The sequence below is a fragment of the Pseudonaja textilis genome, chromosome 4 (assembly GCF_049901715.1).
Source record: "Pseudonaja textilis isolate UNSWEBS1 chromosome 4, rPseTex1.2, whole genome shotgun sequence".
NCBI classification, from domain to species: Eukaryota; Metazoa; Chordata; class Lepidosauria; order Squamata; family Elapidae; genus Pseudonaja; species Pseudonaja textilis.
The window spans coordinates 63,701,407-63,724,495 of record NC_141993.1 but is presented as its reverse complement, the minus strand read 5'-3'; the positions used below and the strand labels follow the sequence as shown (position 1 = coordinate 63,724,495).

The window sequence follows — 23,089 nt, the reverse complement described above, 5'->3', positions numbered from 1 at the left end:
GGAGTGGGTGGGAGGCAAGGGGCAGGGCTTAATCCCATCACTGCACGGGCCGGATAGATTGTGTCAGTGGGCCATATATGGCCCACGGGCTGTAGTTTGAGGATCCCTGGTAAAGACCAAGCAACTGATGAGTTGTTCCAACTTCATTCTGTCAAACTAGCTCATATGGAGACATAATGAGTCTCAACACGTATGGAAAGTACCAGATTGCAGACATTTTGGCAGCACATTTATATGTGGATCATATGGTGAATGCAGTATTGCAGGCTAACTCTGCCCACAGTCAAGAGTTTGATGGTGAACAGCTCAAGGCCTTCCCAGGTCAGTAAAATGAGGACCCATATTGTTGGGGTCAATATGTTGACATTGCAAACTGCTATAAATACCATAGTGCTTTATAGACCAATTTCTTGGCATCTCTCCAGATAAGGAGAAGAGATTGCCCACAAGTGATCCAGACAGGTGGTCCTCATAATAAGATTGCAGGACAGCAGTTTTCTGCAGATTTGAGTACTTGAAGGATTAACCATTTTGTTTGCAACTAGGCAGACACTTTTAAAGGACATTAAGTTCATAAATCTCTCTCACTGAAATGGTTCATTAACTACATTTTAAATATTAGCAGCCTTCAAAATGACAATATCAAAATCATGAAGCATATTGAGGATGACAGCATTTGTTTTCTCACTGATTTGAATGTTATTTCTGACCCAGCCCATACTGAAGTATCCTTTGTGCTGTTTTGTCTAATTGTATAATGTCACCTTGACTTTTTGAGGACTGAGCCTAAGGATATCATCCATCAAATGTTTTCCTAATCCCCATTCATCTGATCTTAATTGAAGCTAGTCAAAAGGGTCAGCTAGGTGGATCCAGCATGAAGACATTTTTGGGAGATAAAGAGATATTGTAATCTTTAAGAGACAATCCATCTGCCCATCTCTAAAGAAACTGTATGGAATCACTAACTACTATCAAATTGTAGGTATGTACTTTCAGGGCAGAGTTCTTTAACATGTGATAACCTTTGCAATTGCATACATTCCTGGATGACACTGGACTGATTTTACTGTGGATGCATTGCTGCTCTGGTAGATGACTATTTGCAAAGGAGAAACTGATATAAATTCCCTGTTGGTTGCAGAATTCTGCGAGACAGAGAGTTTAGGGTTGGAGTCATGTTACAAGTATCCCATTCTACTTGTAAATCACTGCCAGAGAGTGGCATTAGGAGATTATACCTCTGCAAACAAGATACCTATATTTTGTGATGTCACCTGTACTTTGTGATGTTATTTAAGATAAGTATGTAATTGCTGGCTTGGTATCATTCATATGGTTTTCAACCAGTTCCTAGACACAGCGATGAGATTTTAATCTGCCCTTTATCTAAATAACCAATCATTAGGATTGTGCAGAACATTTGATTTTGATGTTGGGCAACAAGTTGGAAAACAAGTGAAACATCTATTTTTAGAATATTGATGCAATTAGAACATTTGCAAGGTTTTTACAGCTGTTTTTGAAGCATTTCTTTGTGTGTTCGTATGCACAGATGCACACGTACATGTACATGGCAGTTCATTTAGCCATGATTTGAAACAGAAAGGGTGTTTCATTAATTATTCAGTGCATTGTAAAACACTAGTTCAGAGGTCTCCAAATTTGACAACTTTAAGACTTGTGGACTTCAACTCCAGAATTCTGGGAGTTGAAGTCCACAAGTCTTAACTTTGCCAAGTTTGGGGACCCCTGCACTAGTTAAATACTTTGCATAGCCTTATTACAATTACTTTTCTATCCATTTTATTTATCAGATACATTGTGTTTCCTTCCAGGATATTGTATAATGTTGTAGATTTTCTTTTTTTAATAGCCAAAAAACATCATTCCAAAAGAACTAATTGAATTTGGAATTATCATCATTTAGTAATAGAGATTAATTCTGACCTATTGTTTTTTGTCGGTGGAAGGATAATCATAACTTCCTCTTTTAATTTTTGAATGTTTATATTTCTAAACCTGAAATTCCTATCATTTCTGGTTATCACATCCAAGCCTAACAAGCAAATGAAGAGAAGAGGAATGCATAAAAGATGGGAGATGTGATGGCAAAATTAGAACAAATATTCTGATCTATGGTGTTAAGAAATCTTTAGCTCTTATGACTGTCTGGTATTTATTTATTTTATTTAAAAGCTGCCTAACTCCCAGGTGACTCTGGAGGCTAGAATTAAATACCAGCTTATTAAAAGAAAATATAAGAGGCCAGAATAGAAAAGAGACAAACAAAACAATCATAATCAAAAGAAAGCAAAAGAAATAGATGTTTAACTTTTGACATGAGGTAGATTCTCACTCAGGTATTATGTGCTTCATGCCTCCAAATAGCAAGAATAATGCTAATATATGTTTTTTAATACCAGATTGTATAATAGCAATAGCTATTATAACAGTATACTGCTCTGTAGTGTTTTATAGCACCTCTGAGCAGTTTACAATGTCAATATATTGCCCCCAACAATTTGGGTCCTCATTTGAGAAGGCCTTGAGCTGGTCACCATCGAACTCTTGACTGTGGGCAGAGTTAGCCTGCAATACTGTATTCTAACCACTGCACCACCATAGTTGTATACAAGTGCTGCTAAAATGTCTGGAATCTGGCACTCTCCATATGTGTTGAAATTCACAGCTAGTTTGACTGAATGAAGTGGACTTGTACAATAGTGATGCCTCTATAGGAAGTTCTGGAATATGAATCTGAAATGTATGATTAAAATAGAATAGAATAGAATAGAATAGAATTCTTTATTGGCCAAGTGTGGTTGGACACACAAGGAATTTGTCTTGGTGCAAATGCTCTCGGTATACATAAAAGAAAAGATACATTCGTCAAAAGTCAAGAATCATAAGGTACAACACTTAGTAATAGTCATAGGGTACAATAAGCAATCAAATCATAGTCAATATAAATCGTAAGGATACAGGCGACAAAGTTACAATCATACAGTCACAAGTGGGCAGGGGATGGGTGATACGGAGTGATGAGAAGATTAACAGTAATAGTAGTGCAGACGTTGTAATGGTTGGACAGTTTTAAGGTAATTATTTGTTTAGCAGAGTGAATATGGCTTTCAGGAAAAAAACTGTCCTTGTGTCTAGTTGTTCTGTGTGCAGTGCTCTATACTAGCGTCATTTTGAGGGAAGGAGTTGAAACAGTTTATGTCTTGGATATGAGGAGTCTGTAAATATTTTCACAGCCCTCTTTTGGATTCATGCAGTATACAGGTCCTCAATTGGAGGCAGGTAGGTAGTAATGGTTTTTTATTGTTATTTTTTTGCAGTCCTAATTATCCTCTGAAGTCTGTGTCTGTCCTGTTGGGATGCAGAACCAAACCAGACAGTTATAGAGGTGTAGATTCTACTTTCCTTGTACTCTGCCGAGAGTTACTTGCCACAAGATGGATGACTATATAAGTTTGATAGATAAATAAAATAAAAATATCAATGATTAGGAATGATTAGGAGCTACTGAGAAGATGATGCCCTCAGAAATGAGGCTCTTTATGTACTTGTTCATACTAACAATTTTCTCACAGTGCCTCATTTATGGCTTTGTTTTTAAAGTTAGTTTATAAGAAACAAACCATTTATAATGGACCAACCAAGATTGTAAAACATGATTATAAAAGAGTTGTTGCAAAGTATGAATTTATGTCCAGAATGTTAATCATTTGTTTATGAATATGTGAAACAATATATAACACAATTGCTGAATAAGCAGTTTTTGACAATCTGTGAGTAAAGCTGTATATGGGTTATGTATTTGTAGCGTGTGTATGTGTGTGTGTGTTGTATCTTCTGTATTGTTTTTTCTCTTAAACCATAAGGAATATTTATTAACATTTACATAACCTAATATAATGAAATTGCATGAAGAAATAGTCATTAAAAATCTGATAATTTTTTAAAGCCTTTAATAGCTTTTGGTCAAAAAAACAACCCTCCAGATACACAGCAAAATTACTTGCTTTGGTGTTTATTAACTATAAATGATTATAAACTTTTAAGACTACAAACTGCAAATCTCATTAAAGCAGCTTGGAACTTTTCCAGAACACAGCTATTCTTTTCTATACCAGAAACCTGCCTGCAGGAATCAGTGAGCAACAGGAGTCGCATATTCCAGCAAATTGGTCATTTCAGCAAACCCTCATGTGGTTGGCTTAATCATGAAATGGAGCTACAATTTTAACTCTATATTTAAGCCCTAATTACTAAGGAAATATTGGCATATTTTAGAATTTTGCAACTCTTATCAGTATCTGAGTGTACTGATACATCATTCTCTGAAATGTAAGAACAAAAATAATGTGTAAACAAGAAAACTAGATTCATCTTTGATTTTATTATCTATATAGTTATCATGTAAATGATGAGTCTGTGCTGCCAGTTTCTGGACTATATAAAAAAATTGAATGGCTTCTAGATAAGCATTTTGCACACTGTCTGGATATTAGTTCTGCAGTTGAGAAGCATATTCCATGCATGTGAAATAAATTGACCAACTCAGAAATACACTCAGAAATACTGCTTTATTCCAATGCCAAACTTGAGACAGTCTAGAATCAGATTTAATATTACCTTCAGTGCATTTAAAGACACCAGTAACTGGAGACATCAGGGTGTCTCCTCAGGTCAGCACTAGATATTAATTTTAGGTTATGCTGAATGAAATGCAAGTTTTATTCATTGATATCATCAGACTTTTAAAACTAGCCCAATGTAATACTTACAGATGGGAAAAATCTATAAAGTTGCTATTGCCTGGGCATTTTCTAAAGGCCATATAGTTAATGGCTGCTACCATGACAGAAAACAACTCTTAAGTTAAAATTTTTAAAAAAATATTGGGAAACAGTTAAACACTTTTCCTGGAATATATTGTTTTTTAGACATTTGAGCAGTGTGGGGTGGATTTTCTGTGGAGCTGAATAACTACACCTGCTTCAATATATTCAATTGTTAAACTTCTAGGATAAACATAGTGCTATATAAGTGCTCTTATCTCACTTTTCATTGGTTTTTGAGGTGAATGTGTAGATCGGGCTTAGAGCTAAGACTAAAATTTCAAAAGCATTTCAGTGTTATAACTCATTTCCTATATTCTGCCAGAAGCTATTTTTTTGTGAAAGTCTCCTCTCTGTTACATCAGCGAAAGTTATTTCAATATTTATGTCCCCAAAATGTACATAGAAAATGTATTTTTAGATATTTAAATATCATGGTCTATCTGTTGTTTCTGGCAGTAAGTCCTTCTCATGCAATGTGAGGAGATAAATCCAACCAGGTCGTTGCATTTCATAAAGTTAATGTTTATGGTAAATGGAAAGATAAAAAGCAATTGCAGAAAAAATGTTAATTTTGTGGAATATTTTTAGTTAGACAGTAGTGAGCCAGAACATGAAATATTTTTTCAATAAACAAAAAAAAGCACAAAATAATCAAAAAACATGTTGTTGGAAGGTAGTATATTCATCATTTTCCTCAGTAAGAGAGAGAGAGTTTATACTTGGTGGCACCTGTAATAGATGTCTTTTTTCAACTGTGTCTTGCTGTGAAAGAAGCTAATCCATTATATCACTTCAGTCCTGAGCTATTCAGACTTACTGCTGAATGTAAAAATAACTTGCTTTAAAACAGACATGTTTGGATCACAATTCTTACCAGTTTTTAAATCAGGTTCAGCTACAGACAAGTCAGATACTTGACCTCTTACTATGTATTTATTTACTTGGCACAAGCTCTTAGACATGACTCAGTCAGTTCATTCATTTTAGGGACAAAAATGAGGCCGTAAGATACAAAAAACATTTGTCCCTTATAATATATAGAAAAAGCCTTTTTAGATTTATATTCCAAGATTTAAATTCTATATTTTTTTCCTTCCCTTTTGAGGCAAAATGCAGGCTTTGTTTTAATAAAAGATATATTACACAAACACTACTGGGAGATTTTATTACTATTCAGCAGAGTTGGCTTTTTACAATGATTTTGAGAAACTGAACTGGGGATTATTAGACAAAATGTTTATATTCTTTTTTTCTTTCATCTGTATCATTATTAATTTTAAAGAAGGAAAAAAGAAAACAGATGACATTATCTTCCTCTTTTGCTTGTTTACATGAACTTAAGCAATTTTCATTCCTTCTAGCAATGTTTCCATTTCACTGCACAGAACATTAGAACAAGTCAGGTAGAAATATTGACCTTCATATATTTTTATTTTATTTAAGCACATAAATTCTACAAAACTGAAAAAAACTCCATTCTATCTTTGTTTTTATTTTATTTAGCATTTTCAGACCATGTTGAAGACTAAGCTAAATGTCTTAACTCTTCGGAAGGAACCTCTTCCCACTGTAATCTTCCATGAGCCAGAAGCCATTGAGTTGTGCACCACAACTCCATTAATGAAGACTCGGACACATGCTGGATGCAAGGTATGTAATAACTGAAGCAACATAATTCTCTGGCAGTGTTCCATTTTGATACAAAATAAATGAAAAGAGGACCGCAAACAACTATGTTTCACAATATGAGCACCAATTGATAAAACAGGCATGTTATTAATATCTAAGGGGAAAAATATTTTCTTAAAGACTCAATTCCATGTTTTCTGGACTTGTTAAAAAACTACTCTGCATATACATATTGGTCATTCTTTGCTTAGAATTCTATTTGGTCAAATTAACATTTTATTATTGATACTTTTTTGTCTGGACAAGTTGCCAAAGTTTTCTTGGAAATGGTTTGTCATTGCCTCCTTCCTTGGGCTGAGAGAGACTATCCTAAAATAACCCAGCTTGTTTTGTGCCTAAGGCATGACTAGAGCTTATGGCCTCCCAATGTCTAGTCTGATGCTTTAACCACTACACCAGACTGGCTTTCATTGACACTTTGGGCAGCTTCAATTTTGAATATGTTGATCTCTTCAATGGCATACAGTGACTTAGTTTCTAACTGATGCTGTAGATCAATTCCCATCAGCCGTCACTCAGCATAGCTGTTAACTGGAACTGAAGAGTAAAATGTCTGATGAACACCAGACTTGACTCAAAACATCCTTAAACAAATAAAAAGAAGAATCAAATAGACATTTCATACAAATAAAGTCTCAAAAGATGAAATTTAAACTACTTGACAAAGATATATCATTTTAAATAAAAATATTGTGATAGATTGGCAGAATATGTACTATATATAAGATGCAAGATTTATTTCCTGACTTCTGTGATGGATACCAGTGGATAATAGGATTACAAAAGAAGTTTCCTGCATGGATCCCTTGAGAATTGTTCCTAATCAGAAAAAAAGTGATAGATTGTGGATTGCCTTCATATGTGACAATTTCTTAATCTAATTTTAGCTTAATTGAAATTTTGTGTACTTGCTGCAGAATAGCAAAATGCAATCATTTGAAACACTTGGTGAACCTTTGAATCTGTAGATTCTGTTCTTCTCACGGAAAACTGTCAATTCATAGATAGTTTCATTGTGGATGCTCCCTCTAGCAGTTTGTGCCTCCAGATTTGCTACTAATTTTACTCAACCTGTCAGCATTACGTTTTGTCATGAAATTTTATAATAGCCCATTCAGTAACAGGCAGAGGTATTTATATATAGTAATGTTTTTAAATACCAGTTAACTTTTAGAGAGAAAAAAAAATCAACTGTGGAAGAAGGAAAAGGGCTTTTCTGAAATTTGAACTATCTTAATACTATATGTCAAGAAATTATAGTCTTGGGCATCTGACAGTCTCTGTCCTAAACAATTAAATGTAATTTGGCAGCATAGGCTAGCTTTATGAAGATATATGACCATTTTTAGTCAAACATAGAAAAGAACAAAATGAGAAGTTTGCCATATTTTTTACAAGTGGTTACTCTTCCACCTCTGTAAGCATTCTTCTTTTTATCAAGCATTGAAATGTCACATGCCATGTCTGTAGATGACAGCCATTTTGATATAATGGTTAAGGTACAAATCTAGAAACCATGAGACTGTCAGTTTAGTCCCACCTTAGGCATAAAGCCAAATTTCTTTTATCCCTATGAAGCAGGCAAACCACTTTTGAAAAACTTTGTCCCCAAAAAACTATAGGAACTAGTCTGGACAATCACCAAAAGTCAACAGTGACTCAAAAGAAGGAAGGGAAGGGAAGGGAAGGAATGGAGGGAGGGAAGAAGGACTATTAAACATCAACTGAACATATCCTCAGTCTTATATAATTTTCTTCATATAATTGTTTATTATATTTAATGTACCGCTTAGCAAATTCTGGCACATTTTTTATCTTATAGCATTCTTTGGACAGGTCAAGTCTGGGTTCGTTGCTTCAAATGGCAGCACCCACTGAACATCCTTTTCTAGCATCTGAAACCAAACATGGTCAGACCTTGTTAGCACATAGATAGGCAATTTTATCCTTGTATATTTAATAATCTGAACACAAAATATTTATTTTAATGATGGCAGCAGTTGTGCAAAAATGGGTACTTACCAGAATATGAAAGGAAAAGATAGGATGATAAAAGCAAATAGAGGATGTGGTGGTTAGGCAAGAAAAGGAAGAGGTTTGGAGTGAAACTGATCAGTCTTGTTCTTTGCTGATGTAGTTTGACAGTAACTTTCAGTTCTTGGAAGATCAAAGCACCTCATGTACAATGGGTCACATGTTACATGGTTTCACTTCTGCTTTGAAAGAGTCTCAAGCCTTAAAATTTCCCCAATAATACAATTATTGAGATGGTGATCATTTACCTCTATCACCAAACGTTGTATTAATTTTTTCATCACCATAGGCATTTGATTGTGCATTCGCTGTTGTTTGGTGGTTTTGTTTATGGACCTGTATTATGCTATTTACTGTGCATATTTTATGTTAGTATGCTGTTTATCACTGTGACTCCAGAAGGTTTTGGCAGCATACAAAGTTAATTAATTATTTTATCTATTTGTATATGATGTTTAATATATAAATCATCATAATGTTCATATTCTGAAGACAGGAGTGATAAAGGGAACATTACTGTTAAAATCTCTAATTCTAATTTAGCTGCAGTTATTTTACTGAAAATAATAGGATGAACAAAAGTATGATAACATAGAACTGTGAATTGTAAATTATCCTGTTAAATGAAAAATCAAAGCATTTTTTCCTGGCAGATTTTCTCTTTTTAACATATAATTAAAAATTATAATAAATTTTATAATAGAAAATAAATAGTTTACTAATTATTCAGTTAATTATTTAATCTATAATCTGGTGTTTGTAGATTTGTAATTTAGAACATAGATTACATCTATGATTAAATGCACAGTTGGAACAAGTGATTTTTTTAAAAAAAAATCTGTATGTATACATTTTAATATATCTCACTAATGGGAAGATTGAAGAGAGAGGGAGGAAGGCTGACAACTCATGCAGGAAATGTGTCATATTCTAAGATGTCAAAGATCTGACATACAAGATACTTTGCCATACATCTGTTTTGTGAAGATGGCATGAAATGATTTGCAGAAGAAAGATTTATTTGTTGGAGGAAAGTATTTATTACCTGCTAAGAAATTTTCAAAGCTTAAAAAGTGGACAAAAGCTCTGCCATAGATCCTGTTACATAAAGATTAATTGCCATGTAATTGCATTGGGAAAGATTTCCAAAGGATGGGAAAATTCTCCATTTGTGATAAAGAGGAAGAAATAATTCTTTCCATGTTCATCCATTTATTATATGGTTTTATTTCTAATCCACCTAACAACCAAAATTTTTGGTGGATTATAAATTAAGATTTTATTATAATTTGATACATTTTAATTTATGTATTATATAACTAGATTTAACTTATAAAAGAGAGCCAATGTGGTACAGTGTTTAAGGAATCAGTGTAGCAGGCTGAAACTAGGAGGCCATGAGTCTTGGGCCACTCAATTTTTCTCAGCAGAAATCAACAGTGATATAAGGCAAATATACATACATTAAAACTATTGCACTTTTAAAAAAAATTTTAGATTGTCCCAGTTATGCAATCCTTTCAAATAAATAAAATGGCTGCTCAGAATCTCTTCTTTTCCAAAGGTCCTTTGAAAAAGAAATCTCTTACAAAAGAGAAGGGTAAGGTAATTGCTCTCTTTCAGTCATAGACTGTGAAGTCAAAAAACATCAGCCTACCAACCGAGTGTGATCGGTCATCTTTAATGAAAAGAGCTTCATCCTTAGTGAATTGAGTGGATAATTATACTATCACTATCCCAGTATATAGCAGGCACTCAAATAAAATTTTACACTTCTTAAACAGATTGTTACTCTACCTATAATTATAGAAGAGAAAACACAATGTTATAGTTACACACTACCTACCAAGTAAATAACTAATTTGGTTTCCATGTATAATTTCTTTTAGTGACTTAATTTTAACAGCTTGGCTTCATAAATGAAAAAATATATGCTTTTTTCTTAAATGGACTTCAGAACATTGGAGGTTTTTGATATTTACGTGCTGCACAGTTCAAAATGTCTTAGCTTTTTAATCTTTTCAATTTTACAAAAAGCCGCTTATCTTTCATAAGTTCCACACACCCAGCAGATCTATACAGAATATTATCAAATCTTTGGCTGTAACTATCCTTGTATCTATAATAAACATACTTCATATTTATCCCATTTAATACTTTTTGACATTAGATGATAATGCAAGCTTGAAATATATTGTTTTGGTCACTTTGGACATATTCTGCTGTCATTGTTAATTTTCTTGCTATGACATGTTGTGGAAGAACATTTTTGCCTTTTTTATGATCATTTTGGCATCTGAATGGGGCCACAAAAATATAACTTGGTAATTTGTATGAGTAATATCTAGGCTAGGTTGCCATGGTTACTAGCCTATCTAACAGCTAGTTGACTCCTTGTGATGATTAATGCCGACACTGCATTTCAACTTCAATTGGCTTTGCTAGATGGACCATTCTTTGTTTCTAAAACTTGACAACATAAACTGTATTAGGATGGGTATACTTTTTCACCATGGAGCTTGAAAAACATTGCTTCCTTGTGAAATAGTTATATGTGTTATTCCTCTTTTTCCAACAGTTTTCTGAAAAGCAGATCCTTTAATAATATTATTTATGAGAGAATATATTTATATTCTTGAATTTTTGGGGGGGAGCATCAAAAATCAGTGGCTGATGACAAATTTAAGAACTTATCAATTTTGATCAGAGTTGTCAATACCTTGAACTAAGAAACAGACTTATGAAATGACTTATATGGATCCATATGTAAGCCTTCATAAAGCCATAAAGTTGACACGTTAATATATTTTTTCTCACTTTTATGAAAGAATTGATGTCAATTTTATTTAGAATATTTCATTATGATCGGGAAAATTGTTTACATAGCATTGTTCCTTGAATTATAGATTTAGAGACTCATTCAGTACAGTAGTCTTTTCCCCTTCTCCTTACTTTTCTGATACTCTGTTTTTCTAGGCCATGATGTTAGCATGCTTGTAATTCTAACTTACATTTTTCATTTCTCTCTCTTCCTCCTCCCCCTTCCTTCTTTCATTTCCTTCTTGCTGTATTTCAATTTTGGAATAAAGTATAATGATGTGCTAGGCGTAGGGTTCTTCACAATAATATGCATTATCACATCATAGATAATTTATATATGAGTTCAGTTTTTTGCTTATGCCGTCTCTCTCTCTCTCTCTCTCTCTGTCTCTGTCTCTGTCTCTCTCTCTCTCTCTTTGACTTGGTGACTCTGGTAATATAGTGACTGCCTAGATAGAAACTAAATTATTCTGATATTACTTAGAAGCCAACCTTAAAATCTGGATTTTGATGTTGTGGTGGAACTACTGCTAAGAAATCTTTTCTGTCCCAAAGAACCCTTTTTAAAAGTCATGTTGGGAAGTTGAGACCAAATGGAAATATTTATATAGGCTTACATGTAGTAAGACTGGTATGATATTTTAACTCAAAAAGGACATTCTGTTTACGATACAAATTATTTTATGATATTATTATTTACTATTTTTTTCTTTTTATCTAAAGTACATTCTCTTCCTTATGTATAGATTATGCTGAGAAATAGTGACTAGGTAGTACTTTTTTCTCTTGTAATTCCTATTAAGATTAACATTCAGGATTTGTAGCTCCTATAACAGCAAAATATTCTGACAGCTATTTAACTTTATTTTGTAGATAAAACTAATGTATTGCAGAAACAATTTATGAAATTTCTGCAGAGCTTGAGAAGAGTATACAATGGTTTAAGTTTTATCCTTATCAAATGATATTTGCATTTACATATCCATCTTTTGTACTTTGTTGATATGGATTTGGGATCCAATAAATGAATTAATTGTGAGTGATCCAAAATCTCAAGTAAGCTTCATAGTCATTTGAGATCTGAACCTGGGTGTCCCCCTTCCATATGGAGTAAGCGCAACTATTAATCACATAAATGGATTGTAAGAGAGAAAAAGAAGCAAGAATTGTGATCCATTCTCATAACACCATCAGAAAAGTTGTAAGAGTTGGTTAATGGGGATTAACTTAATGCTACTCTGGGGACTGAAGATTTGCTGAATGCATCTCTATTTGTGACAGAATACTTCCTCTTAAAATAGTTAAGTTCTGTATTTTACTTCCTTGTCTTGTCTTCAAATAAAATAATTCTTGCTTGGTGCAATTTTGAATTGTAGGCTTTTTAAATTTATGGGCTTTAAATTGTAGGCTTTTTAAATTTATTTTTTTAAATTTTCTGAGAATTTTATGATAACTATAAGTCACATGGATAAGAAATAGGAAATATAAAACCACACCACACTTACTGTTTGCACAGTATTTGACTTAGCATAATATGTTAGTTTGTTCTGCCTTACATTTCTCCTTTTATAGAATTTGTGTTTACTTATATATTTTGTAGGAACTTGCATGCATCCATACATAAGTTTCCCTTATGCTGTTACTGTTCAGGGTAAATGCAATACACTTCTACAAAGGGCAGAAAAAGAGTAAAAATAGTAAGCCAAATAACTTAAACACAAGATAAGAGAAAGGAATAGCTAAATCTAGTTTATATCAGTACAATTCATTGTACCTCTCTATGCATTTGATCTTTACTTTTAAAACTCATTTTGAGAATTTTTAAAACTATAATCACAAGTGATATTCTTTTTTCACCCATTTGCTTTTACTTTAAGAATTTGTTTTGCAGTTGAATCCTTGTTTGTTCTCTTTGAATGACCAAACTATCTCAAAGTCATGGACAGTTTTGTATTCAATCATCCAGCATTCATTTATTATTTATATTACCACAGGCTTTTTTGCCACAAATACATCTTACAAAGATGTTATGGTAAAGACACTCAGACTTTGTAATTTTGTAATTTTCAACAGACCACCTGTAATTTTCAACAGACCATTCAGGATCTTTGTACCAGTATTAGCAGATTTTACATTTTTCCCTCCAACTTTGCACCATGAGCAAACATTTCATCAAGTGCACACATTCATCTACTTGCTTTAATTATTTGCCATTTATGTATAAATTAGAAATCATTCACTTCATTTACTAGTCAAGCACAACTACTGTGTCTGGATAATTTCCATGGTCTTTGATGCATTAATTTTCAGATATTTATTGCTTATTGCAATAATCTGTCTTTCATTCAGATTCTCATGTTCTTTGATGGGCCAGTGAAGAGTAAAAACCAGGTATGAAGATCTCTTGCCTGGAGTAAAAAATCATCTTTCTTCACAAAATTCATTCAAGGTCATCTTTTTTACTCCTTCACCCAAAGATTTGTCAAATATCTTCCCAGGCATACTTAACAAACTAATCCCCTTTCTGTTTTTGCTTTTATTCTTGTTACTTTCTCTATTTTATAACAGAACAATCATGGCATTGTTCTAATCATCATACATTGCTACAGTTTTCACACATATGTTCAACTAGTAATGTAGCCATACTTTATTTTGTTGACACCATCTATGTGTTTTGCTTACCATTTTTCATCAGTGTCACAATATTTTTCCATTTTAACAATGTTTGGGGTCACTAACGTGCAGGCCACACACACCCCAGCTCTAAAAGGCAAAAAACACCATTATACATCATGATATGTCATGTGACACGATCAAGTTTCATGCCTCTGATTTATAGCATGATTCATTTCAATTCTACACTTTGACATATTACCATTCTCATACTCTTCTTTCCAGAATTTGTTCACTTCAGTTTCATCTCATATAATTTTATCACTTTTATTCTTATTTTCATTCACTGTGATGGAAAGTCTTCACCTATTTTGTCAATCGTGCAAGGTAGACCAGATAGGAAGTTCAGCCAGATAAGTTAATTCTATTTTATTGAAGGTTACATAGGTCAGGCACTTTTTGATAAGCTGTGTGGCTATCTATTTTGTTGGAAGATGTTCCATAGATGCTCTACTTTCTTTTTCTGCTGTTCAAGATTGGTGCAATGAGTTTGTTCTCATATAAATAAAGTTCTTATGTAGCTTCTCTAGTTTGAGGTTGTATTATTACTTTGATAGTCCTTCTGAGGTCGGTAAAATGAGGACCCAGATTGGGGGTCAGTTGGGGGCAGTATGCTGACTCTGTAAAACCACTTAGAATGAGCTGTAAAGCGGTATATAAGTCTAAGTGCTATTGCTATTGCTGTAGTGGACCACTTGATTGGCATGGGAATTTTTTCAGTACACTTGTGTTTCTTGTTTGCCATTCCAGTCTCTACTGATCATGATGTCCAGGAAGGGTAGTGAGTTGTTTTCTTCTTCTCTGGTAGACTGTATTCCTTTGAAGATGTTGTTGATGCTTTTGTGGGTGTTCTCTAATTGATCCTTTTTAATTATGGTGAAGATGTCATCTACATGTCTGATCCATATTGTGAGTTGTACTTGTGGATTATGGCTTCCAGATGTTGCATAATGACCTCCACTATAAGATCTGAAGGTGGTAATCCCATAGGTCTATCTTTAATTTCTTAACACGTTTTCTATCAAATTGGAAGTATATAGTTAGATGTTTATAAGATCCATAATCCTGGGTGTTTCAGTCTTCATGTATTTGGTTAAGTCAGGTGTGCTGTGGAGCAATGTGATCATAGATTATTTGGCTAATGCCTGATCTATGGATGTGAAAAGGACTGTGACATCAAATGAGACCAACAGTCAAGTATAATACCCCTATCAAGAAACTGCCAAACAAGCCAACATGAAACAGCCCAAACAAAGGATCTTTTAAGGCCATCCCCACCAACATTGACAGGGCAAGCCACTAGAATATAAATTAAGAGTAAACCCCACTACTTAGCACTGATGATGTTACCTAGTTTGGGTAATGAAATGTTTGCAAGAAAACAACCAAGCTTAGGGAGCACCAAGGACCCCTCAAAATATTGCAAGTCTGAAAGTACTTTTTGCCCTCCACCATCCCTTTGGAGTCCAAGAAATCAGGGAGTGTCCTTAACAGTTATTTATTTCCACAAAAAACACTCTAAACATTTTCTTTCCATTTTTCTTTTATTTTTGTCATTCACAGCATCTGTCACTTCATCATTCTACCAAGTGTCTTTTCTGATACTTCCCAATAGCAGAAGTGATATCTCTATACACTTCTCTGTACCATAATCCTTTTATATTTCTCATCAGCATTTCCCACATCCTGTTTTTTTTTGTATCCACTTTGTGATGTTTGATGATGTTTGAAGTCTGGGTGGCTAACAACAACAGTAAAAAAACAAGCAACAAAAGCAGTAGCCCCCCACCTTCCCCTCTTCTCGATGAAGGAAATACCATCAGTAAATATAAAGGCTTTAAAAGTAGTAATCAATACCTTGCGATGTACCCAGAAAGAAGCCAATGCAGCTCATGCAGCAGTGAGAGAACATAAAATACTGGTATAGTTTGAATGGGCTGTAATGTCTGGATGGTCTTCAATGGGCAGCAAGAATATGTTGCTAGAATCCAACCAGGAAATTACTGCAGCCTTCTCCTTTCTCCTAGCTTCTCAGTCATATTACTTATCTTTTTTTCATTTGTTCCATCATTAATTTAGTCCTTTATTTATTAATACTGTTTAATATTTAGATTTTGTTTCATATAATATTCTGTGGTTTCCCTTTTGGCGCCAAAACACTGAATACAGTTGTATTCAATGTTTTTATTCTCCCTTCTGTTCCGTAGCCATATCGAAGAACTAAAAGCTAATCTTGTACTATAAGAGAAACAAGAAGTCTTTAAAGCTCCCAATTGTATGTTTCTAGAAGTTTCCAATTTTATATAAAATTCAGAATAATATTTTTTCCATTCATTTTTCCCAGTCTGAGTACTGTCTGAATATTTTCTAAAGCATTTTCTAAAATGTTTCGCCAAAAATACAGTTTTAGGCAAGAAAGCCTTCCGCAGAACTGTAATATTTTTTTTGTATCTGTGTTTATGTGTAAAAGGGAAGTTTATCATTATCTGAAGAAATACAGAGCCAGGTTATTTTGCAATAAATTGGATGTTCTATTTCAATATTTTTCATTTTTTTCCTTGGAATATTTTGGAAATCTTTTTGGAAACATATAATTAAAGTGCATTAAACTACACAGCAGCTGCATAATATCTATTTTCATTTCTCCTTTAATGTGCCTCTGTTTCAATTCCTGTTTTTAATATATACCTAACAGTATTAACAGTTTTTTATAAGTAAAAGACAAGTTTAATAAAAAAATAATAAGGAAAAATAAAAAAGTTCAAAGAGAAGAAAGGATGGAAAAGATCATTAACTAAACAACAGTCAGGAAAAAATAACTTCTGTCCCTTTCAACAGGTATGAACATACTCATAAACATATCATCAACATTGGAAAAGACAAATTTTGTCAATGATACAAGGCAGGAAAAATAAAATTAGAGAATGTGCAAGAATGGCAAAATTGATAATATATATCTATGCTAAAAGTCTAGTTAAATTTAAGTTTATGCTATACATCACATAGAAGAAAAATCTACAGATTTGCAATATGGTTTCTAAGAAAAGAGATATGCAGCCAGTTAAACAGATACTAGCAATAATCTTCGTTGCTCACTGTACAATACAAATACCTAAATTAGCAGTTGGGAAACAAATGAAAGAAAAAGGAACATTGCATCACCAAAAGAGAAACTAGTCATGAAGAGAAAAAGTCAACTAGTTTACTTCTGTTTTTTCTAATTTTACTAGTTTCTATTAGTTTTTTATTTGTGTTTTATTGGTATCTTTTGTTATTCTGCAATTTGCATGTTTTAACACTCTCAAAACCCTGTTAAACACCTAAATAATAATTATTTGAATTACACAGTGAAATTTATTGCAAACAATTTCAACATATACTTACTCTTGGTAAAACTAGATTACTACAAAACTTACATTGTGCTGAGTTTTAATAAACATTAAAAGTAGTTCTATTTAATCTACCAATGTTCCAACAAAATTTTCAAGCTTTATTAGAAGTTTTAATTATTATTGCAGCATTTTGTACTGTTCTTCTCCACTTTGAACATAGTAATAGATTTGCTGCCAATATGATTGTGCTAGCACATTATGCTAGGGCAGAGGTCGCTAACCAGTGGTCTGCGGACCACTGGTGTCTGTGAGAAAATTTTGATGGTCCACAGCACACCTGTGTCTGCAACAGGGGTGATATCGGCGGCAGATGAATTGATGAGCACGGGGAGGGAGGCTAGCGCATGGGAGATTGTGGCATCAGAGCCCTTCCCATGTGTTCCCTGGCCTGTGAAGTAAAGGCGCAATCTCCCATGCCCCCCCAGGAGCCACAAAGTGCTTGCCATCTCTCTGGCAGCATGCTTCTCTTCCTCCTCCCAGAAGCACTCACATGCTCAGTGGGAAGGAGAAGGCTTGTCAGGTGCCAGAAGGGTGGTGAGAGCTTTGTAGCTCCTGAGGGAGGGGTTGAGCCTCCTCCTCGCAACATGTTCACCTGAGGGCATCACTGGCAGCCGCTTCCTGTGGCTCAGGAGGTCCGTGCTCTTCCTGTTGCTGAGGAAGGCTAGGGAGACTGTAGGATTGCCCCACTTTCCTGCCAGCCATCTGGTCTTCAGCACATGGCTCGTCAGCCTCCAGACATCAGATTCTCATCACCCAGCATCAGTTCGGAGGTTTCTCCCACCCACCCAGGACAGAGAGAGAAGGAGGGGAAAGGGAGAGAGAGATAAGTCACAGAGAGAGAGAGAGAGAAAGAGAGAGAGAGAAAGAGGAAGAAAGGAAGAAAAAGAGAGAGGGAGAGAAGGAAAGAGAGACAGATGTGTGTTTGTAGGAGAGGGAGGGAGGGAGCGAAAGAGAGAGAGAGAGAGAGAGAGAGAGAGAGAGATATCCCAGTGTTTTGTTTTCTGTGGGAAATGGGTCCAAATGACTCTGAGTATTTAAGGTTGCAGAAACAAGCAGCCAAGCTAAGTGCCTGAAGGATCCCACAACCATCAGTTGGAGTCCAGGCACTTCAGCGAGCAGCATGCTGGATTCATATTAGTGGTCTGCGGGATTTAAAATTATGAATTTGGTGGTCCCTTAGGTCCAAAATGTTGGACACCCCTGTGTTAAGTCATAGCTGCCTATCTCATTGCACACATCTGCAGAAGCCACACATTTCTGCAGAGGCCATAACAGCCCCATGGCTCCTTGCATTGTATAGTGCTACATTATTTCAGCCTGTTGGTTTTGTATTTTGAGAAGATTGGGGGCTTTTTTTTTTAACAAATTTTATTCAGTTTTTCACATTAAAAACAAAAATCTCTTTTTAGTGGACAACATATTTCCGGGTAATCACCTTTACATACAAATATGACAGCAAGTATACAGTGATATACGCATACTTAATTCTATTATTACCTTTTCCATTCAAATTTTCAGTAAGGAGAGAAACAAACACATTAATTCTAGCCTCTTTCATTAATCTCAATCGAAACAACTTTTTGTTTCATTTAAATTATTTCAAATATAATCCTTTAATATTTATTTTATTTTATTTTATTTATTTTAAAAATAAAGATAAATAATATGTGTTTACCTAATAATAATAATAATAATAATAATAATAATATAATAATAATAATAATAATAATAATAATGATGTTACCAATGTCTCTCCTTGCTTTTAATAGTCTATGTTAACTTATTAATTTAGTTGGTTCTTTAGTCTGTCATATTCCCTTTCCATTACACATTCTTTTTATAAATTCTAGATTATTACAAATTTTAACACTAAAAAAAAACCAAGTATAGGTTTCCCCCCTTTTACTGACAATCTTAAGTCCAGCTTTATTTTATGCCTGTTTATTGCCAAAATATTTTAGTCCAATTTAGTTAAATCTTTAGTTCCATCTTCTTCCTTTCCTGGTTCGAAGCCCCGCTTAGCTGTCAAAAATATTTTCTGATTTTTTTCCTGTTCCTTTGTAATTTCGCCACTCACTTTTCTTTTCTTAAAAATTCCATATTACCTTAATCCCAGGGTACTTTTGTTTAGTTGTATTGCCCAGTTGTCCTGGTTCAGATGTTATCCACCTCTTTCTTCCTTCCCGCACAAATCTTAATCCAGCTGAGTCCTCCTCTTTGGGGTGGCCATTTTAAACCACCGCTGCAGTCATCTTGGGGGGGAAAAAGACCAAGCCCAGAGGGGGAGATGTGGCTCCCCTCAACCTGGCTTGTGGCTTCCCTTTACTCCGCTGTCCCTCCAAGGCAGCTTCAGCCCCTAATCGTAATGATCGGGGCTCTCCAACAAAAGAGCACGGACTATAGCTGCAGAGAGTCGTGATCTACGGTCCATCAGCGAGGAGGCTCCACCTTCTTCTCAGAAGATTGGGGGCCTTTAAGTACCCATTTCATGTCTGAAAAATTCTAAATTCCTATTTATGAATCTGGTCAATGTTAAATGAAATCTTCAGCTATAAGAAAGTTCTTTATCCTATATTAAACCATAAAACTGAGTTAATCATGGCTATGCTTGGCTATAATTCATGTTTGGTTGGAATTGTACAGCCACTGATGATGTGATAGAACTTCAATGAAGTCATAGAAAAGAAGCTTGGTTCTTGTTTGTTTACTTGTTCTCTAGTTTCCGGATGGATGCAATCCACATCCTGCTAAATTTGGCTAGCAAAAATATAGGCAGCTTGTTATCCATACTTGCCTGTCGCCAGAGCTAGGAAGTATGTTTTGGCATATTTGGTACAGGCTACTGTGTATGTGTATTACTGTATTTAATCATGGGGTGAATAGTAATTGCTAGTAATTGCTAGTATTTTAATGTAAACTATATGTCTACATTGAGAGTTTATGCACTGGAAACAAAGTCCTTATGTGTCCAATCAAGAGTTTTCTTCTCTTCTGTGAAGAGAAGGCAAAGCTATACAATTTATACTTTTTCTATCCATAGATAAATCAGTTAATACTCATAAAACTGAATTTGCCTTGCAAGATTTTCAGAAGCTTTCTTTATCTGTGAAAGAGATTTTCTTTCTCTTATTGGTAGCAATGGGAGAATTGCTATGTGATGCTGTATTGTATTTTGCATTCTTTTTCTTATTCTCAAGACTCCCTGGATAGCAACACAACCCAGTTTGCAGAACCTCAGGGAGAAAAATTCTTTCAATTCCTTTGAAATTTAATTGAAATGTGGGAAGTCAGGGAGACCCTAGATCAGTAAAGAGGTGAGATTTTGGTGAAAGAAAGCTATTCCTATATTGTTAAGAATATCACATTCTATTCATTAGGATTTCACAAACATTCTTGTTCAATCAGATGGCATGAGAACTGAAAGAAAAATTCAGTGGAAACTAATAACATTACAATATTATTTTTAAAACTATTACAGAAATGAAAATGAATCTTCTGTGGACATGATGGAAGACAAATTGGGACAAAAGTATATAGAGAGCAAAGGATTATCTAAGCTCATTGTAATAATGACATACCATCTTGGTTTTAGTTCTCAGTGTGGGAAGTGACTGAACATTCAGTTTTCTTTGCTATTTTCAAAAAAAGTCCCAACTCCTGAAAGAATATGATATGGTTGCAAATGATCTGAAGTAATGATGTATTCTTCTAAGCACATTTTTTAAGCCTACAAACATTTCTGTAGTCTGGATATGGATAGATATAAGGGATATTGGAGATAATCCAGTGAAAAGTTCCAGACGTACTCTAGTTTTCCATTATTTCCTCTAGACAGACTGATTATGTGCTTTTTCTCCACTTACAGACTTCCCAAGCATTTAATAACTTAGATGCCTGTTAAATGTTTTGAAGATATTTTATATGAAATCTTATCTTCCAGAAAGCTGATCTGAGCATCTGTTAAGCAGATGGAGGTGAAAATGTATCCAGCTTATAATGGCAAACACAAGTAAGGGAAATTATCCAAATGTTGAGCAATTTTGGAGCCTTAAGCTCCCTAGTATTCTAAGGGCAAGAATCTGAACCTTTAGAGTTAAATGGCTGTAGGAAAAGCAGTTGTTTGCAGCATATGTTGCAAACTAGTTTAAACTGTACACTCTAAACATTTTGTTACTACTAAAGCTAGGCCAGTCTTCAGCTGTTTTGGTATCTGTTCAATGAAAAGGTCAAATAACTAGTTGGAATCAACTTATTTAAAGCAATATTTCATATTGTTTGTATGATTGTTTTTAAAAGAAAGTTTTGATGGATTATGGAATATAATTACCTAATACTTATGGCTACATTTGTATGAAATTTGTACCAGAAACAGAAACAAGTCCTAACAAAAAACAGTTGGTATGTATCACTACATAATAATATATCCTTCAGTTTTTTTATTTCAACTTAAGTATACTGCTAATAGGATCCATTAAAGAGAAGGTCTGTGGTTTCCAATCTATGATCTATAGATTGCTCTAAATTATGGAGAGTTAGTATCATCACCATCAATCTTCATCATCATCACCACCACCACCACCATCAATTATCATCATCAACTAGCCCCATTGCATTTATTGCAGCTTATGTGACAATTCTAACTTATTTCTGAGTGGACTTAATACATTATAAAAAATAGTCATATATTATATTTCTTTTAATATATAAACTTGACTTCTGCAGCCATAGCTATGTTAAAAAGGTTGTTTTCCAAAGCATGCAGTGCAGTGGTCTGAATAAATGAAAGGGTTAGAAGCCACTACAACCACTGCTGAAAATTGTTGTCAGGTTTTGAAACTAGAATCTCTTATTCATTTAGATGCACATGCAAGAATACTTGAGCATAATGAGAACTTTAGTTCTTCTTAACGAGGTTAAATGTTGCACTCTCCTTGATGTCATCCATCTTAATAAACTGATTAAATTCCCCCAAGCTGTAATTTTAAAAATTTTAAAGTGCATGTAAGAGTAATATAACTGCAAGATTACAATATTACTATGATAAACGTAGATTTGATTTAAGACGTATTTGTAAATTGTAATGTGCATGCAGCATTTTAGAATATTAATGTTAAAAACTTTGTGTTGCTATTATAAAAATATTTATAATTGACTGACATGCCCAAGAATGTGATACTAGTATTAACAATATATGAAGGTAAATAATGAAACAAAAATCATACTGCAATAAATAAAAAGGTCACATGCCTTGAGTAACTGCAAGAAAAAAAAGCAGAAAAGAAAATATTGTAAAAGTATTAGATAATAGATCTGGCAATAATAGATTGAATATAAATTAGATATGAGGAAAAATGAAAAACAATGAAAAAAATATGTTATGAACTTCGACAAAACTACCGATATGTAGGGTAATGTTAATGGAAACTATGAAAAGAATTCTTAGTGTAATGATAAAATGTAAAAGGCTTATGAATGAGGAAAAAATTAATAGAAATCCAAAACATTAAGATATAGCCAAAAATAGGAGCAATATATCTAATACATATATAAAGAATAAAAGATAATTGTAAACAATGCAATCAAATAAGAACAAGTAATGGCACAGATTATAATAAATACTTAGAATAC

At 33.9% G+C, this 23,089-nt stretch overlaps 1 protein-coding gene across 5 annotated transcripts in view; it reads left to right on the top strand.

Annotated features, from left to right (window-relative positions):
* The window catches only part of PID1 (phosphotyrosine interaction domain containing 1), a 61,565-nt gene that overhangs the window by 19,761 nt on the left and 18,715 nt on the right, over nt 1–23,089 (top strand). For 4 of the 5 annotated variants that reach the window (XM_026701541.2, XM_087933262.1, XM_087933263.1 and 1 more), the window contains one exon: nt 6,357–6,503. The exons of the other annotated variant lie outside the window; for it this stretch is intronic. In XM_026701541.2, the coding sequence (XP_026557326.1) occupies nt 6,357–6,503 (147 nt within the window). The remainder of the gene's footprint in view (nt 1–6,356; nt 6,504–23,089) is intronic. 5 annotated transcript variants of the gene reach the window in all.